General features: G+C 43.8%; 1 protein-coding gene across 1 annotated transcript in view; it reads right to left on the bottom strand.

Annotated features, from left to right (window-relative positions):
- The window catches only part of LOC109392769 (serine/threonine-protein phosphatase 2A 55 kDa regulatory subunit B beta isoform-like), a 120,237-nt gene that overhangs the window by 11,318 nt on the left and 105,229 nt on the right, over window positions 1-3,690 (bottom strand). Inside the window, exon 7 of the mRNA XM_019661417.1 lies at window positions 858-948. Within this exon, the coding sequence (XP_019516962.1) occupies window positions 858-948 (91 nt within the window). The remainder of the gene's footprint in view (window positions 1-857; window positions 949-3,690) is intronic.

A 3,690-nucleotide genomic window follows, 5' to 3' on the forward strand; every position in this document is an offset into this window, starting at 1 on the left:
AGAAATCCAAAACAATGCCTTGTCCCTTTGTCAGTAGGTCTACCGCCATCTAGCCAATACTCAAGCCGCAAGCCTCCACACAGCCTTTCTCATTGCTCTCCTGTCCACACTCCATCAGTGAGCAAACCTCCCAGGCCCTGCATCCTCCCTGCACACCACCATCTCCTCCCACCTAAATTCCTTTAATCTGTTTGGCAAACTGCAGTGAAACACATGGTAAACACACAAAATTCATCGTGTCATTTCCTGTGTAAAACTCTAAAGGCTGTCTATGGTACCCAGCCTAAAGACAAAGTAACCTCATTTATTAAACTGGGGTCTACATGTCTAGTCTCTGCTCTCTGGCCCTGGGTTCCATATTCCAGGTGTAGGCAGTTCCTTTCTGATCACACCACATTTCTCTTGACTCCAGACCTTTCAACACACTATGCTAAGAATATCACTTTTCTGGCTAGTTCGTGGATGTCAAGGCTCAGCGTAAGGACCACTTTCTTCAGGAAAGCCTTTCTCCCCAGGCTGCCTCCCTGTGTGTGGCACTCAGTATTGTCTCCTGTGTGCTCAATTCCCTGTTCATCATCTCACTTCTCCACCAGGCAGTCGGCATCCTGTGTGTCTTGTTCACCTCTGTCTCTATGGCATCCATGGCACATAGTAGATATGTGTACATAAGTACTCAGTAGATAAGGATTCAGTTGAGTTCTAGCCCTCTATATGCACCCTTGTTTTAAATCCTACGGCACTCACAGGCTATGACATTTACATTTGTCTGTGTTGTAATGGCCCCTGCAGGCAGAGGCTGACTTGGAAGCCCACCAAGGAAGTGTTCATTACACACATGGGTGGGTGGTGGTGTGTACCTGGTAAGTCTCGATGGGGCGGTTTTCCATGTTGAGATCCCAGACTTTTACGGTCAGATAGTCCCGGGTCATGATATACCTCCCACTGTGGCTNTTTTGGAGGGAAAACATGAGCAACATAGATTTTTATTTTCAGCTCCATCTCCCCCTACTTGTTCCTCTTATCTGTATGGAGCACTTGTACGGTAAGGCACAGATGGAAGTGTTCTGAGAAGGGAGAAACAAATTTTGGAAACACCTGGTGAAGCAGGTTTCTATAATGCAGTTCTCGGTCCTACAGTGGTAACATTGTAAAGTTATAAGAAGGCGATTGAATATACTTTAGTTCACTGTAAGCACCCAACTTTCTTCTTAGGAGAAGTACCAAATATGGTCTTTAACATAATTAGGATTTTGATAGGTAGCGAGGAGACCGAGCAGTGAGGTTTAGAAACAGGGCAGTGGTGTGTGTGCCTTTATGGCCGGGCTCAAGCTGACCTGTTCTTTATGAAACTCACCAGTCACCTTTGGCATTTTGTTTGTAGAAACACCACCGGTGGGTCATAAAGTGTCAAAATGTGTGTGCTTTGGAAGTGTGGGTCCACTAGCAGGAACCACATCACCGAGAACTCTGTAAATCTTTTGTAAAATTTACTTTTCAATTACAGTTGACATACATTCTATTAGTTTCGGGTGTATACAACATAGTGATTAGACATATACCTTATGAAGCGTATATTTACCTGAAATATACCTGATGAGTCTAACACCCATCTGACACCATACACGGCTATTACAATGTTGTTGACTATATTTCCTATGCCTGTCTTTTACAGTCCTGTGACGGTCCATCAGGAATTCCTGAAGGCCAAAAGTCAGGAAGGATTCAGGGGGAAAACCTTGTCTGAACCATTGTTTTCTCCTCCCTAGCACCCAAGTTCTGGGAAGCTCCTGCCTGCTGCCAACTGAGGGCATCTGAAGAAAAAAAACAAACAACTCAGACAAACAAGATGGACTTTTTTCCATCAGTGGAGAGAATAAGACACATACATGAGAAACATCCAGAGAACAGAGCAAAAGAGAACTTATTCTCATCCTATTTATGATTCTCTTGATGTTCCAAATAGCTTGTGTTTGGCCTTCTTGTCACTAAGCCGAGTCTCCGAACACGGTGGTTCACACTTAGGTATGTGTGAAAGCCTGATGTTGTGTAGTTGATGGACTGCTCGTGGGGCCTAGCAAGACTAAACTCTATTGGTTTGTTCTCCTATTTCAGGGGTAAACAAGCTTTTCCTGCCAAGGGTCAGACAGTAAATATTTTAGGTTTTGCAGGCTATATGGCCTCTGCCACAAACGCTACTTTGCATTGCAGCATGATAGCAGCCATAGACAATATGCAAAATGATTGGGATTGGCCCACAAGTCCGATTGCCAGCCCCTGTTCTATAGGAAAAACTTGAAAATAGCTAATCGTACTGAAGTCTACAGCTTCTTATTCATGGAAATATGCTGAGCTCAGCTGATGTGTGAAAATACATGGCAGGAGCACTATCCATGTTTCCCATTGGACAGGCCTCACAATCTTTTTCAACAGTGTTCTAGACCCTCAATTAGAGTTTATTTACCATCTTTGATATAGTATGTAAATTTCACTAAATTGCTTTGAAATAAGCCATTTTAACTTAGCACAAAATTTTAATTTTTATTTCAATATATATGCTATGATACCTATTTCTTAGTGTTCTACAAAGCAGATTTCCAAATCTACTGTTAGCTAAATGTGGTTTGAGAGCCATGATCTTAAAATGCTGACTCTTCTATGTCACTGCTAGCTTTGTTCTAAAGGCCTTTCCCTAAAATCAAAGTGCTAATTGTTCTCACCACTATGCAGCCTGCATCTACTTTTCTCCAATCAAGGCTCTCCAGTAGGCCACACCTGTCAATACTACCCAGACTCAAGCTGTTCTAGTTTCCATGGCCTTCCCTTTTTTGTCTGAAGGTTTGTAACACTGGATGATGGTTTCTCTGTGCAGCTGGAAGAGGACACTCGTGTTGGCTCTAGCCCTGAGTTGAAGAGGAAGGACTGAGAGCTTGTGGGTAGGTGCTGTGGAGCTGGGCCCTGAAGTCCAGGTCCGATTTGGGGGACAATAAGATCCCCAGTATACAGGAGATGCTCTTTGAACCACAGGGTTAGTAACCAAACTATCTCAACTACATATGTGGTCTTGAATTCTGGCCCCCAGACCTTTTTTTTTTACAGCTCCCTCTCTCACAATCATCAAAGTCCTTGGTGTCCCCAACCTTTCCCTTTTTCTTCTGACTTAAAGATCTGCTTTTCCTGACACTACTCACGTGGTAGCTCGGCTTCAGCTCCAGACAACTGTTTCTGCCTTTAGTCCTCAGCTCTTTTGAAGTCATACCAACAAAGTCAGCTTCCTGCTACCCATCCTTCATATGGTCACCAAAAGTTCTCCGAGTCCCTCTGCCTCATTCTTGGAAGCCATCCTAGCACCTCGATCTCTCTTCCATCACCATTCCTGCCATCATTCTTTAGCAATTCAAATACTCAACACTCTGGTCTCTCAGCTACCCGGCCGCATCATTTTCAATGAGTTTTGTCCTTTGCTTTCCATGGTCATTCCTATGACTGTAGCCCTTTAACAGGTATTGCTCTATTGCAGGGGTGTCAAACTGGTGGCCCGTGGGCCGCATGCGGCCCTCGAGGTAATTTTTTGTATACTCGTCTTCAGTAGTTAAAGGGTTAACGAGGGAATTGTGTGTACGGTATTGCCTCGATCTCCCCTAAGCACTATTTTCTTCATAACAATTTTTTCTATTTTCATTGTATTTGAGA

This window comes from Hipposideros armiger, unplaced genomic scaffold (genome assembly GCF_001890085.2).
Source record: "Hipposideros armiger isolate ML-2016 unplaced genomic scaffold, ASM189008v1 scaffold_11, whole genome shotgun sequence".
In the NCBI taxonomy this organism is placed as follows: Eukaryota; Metazoa; Chordata; class Mammalia; order Chiroptera; family Hipposideridae; genus Hipposideros; species Hipposideros armiger.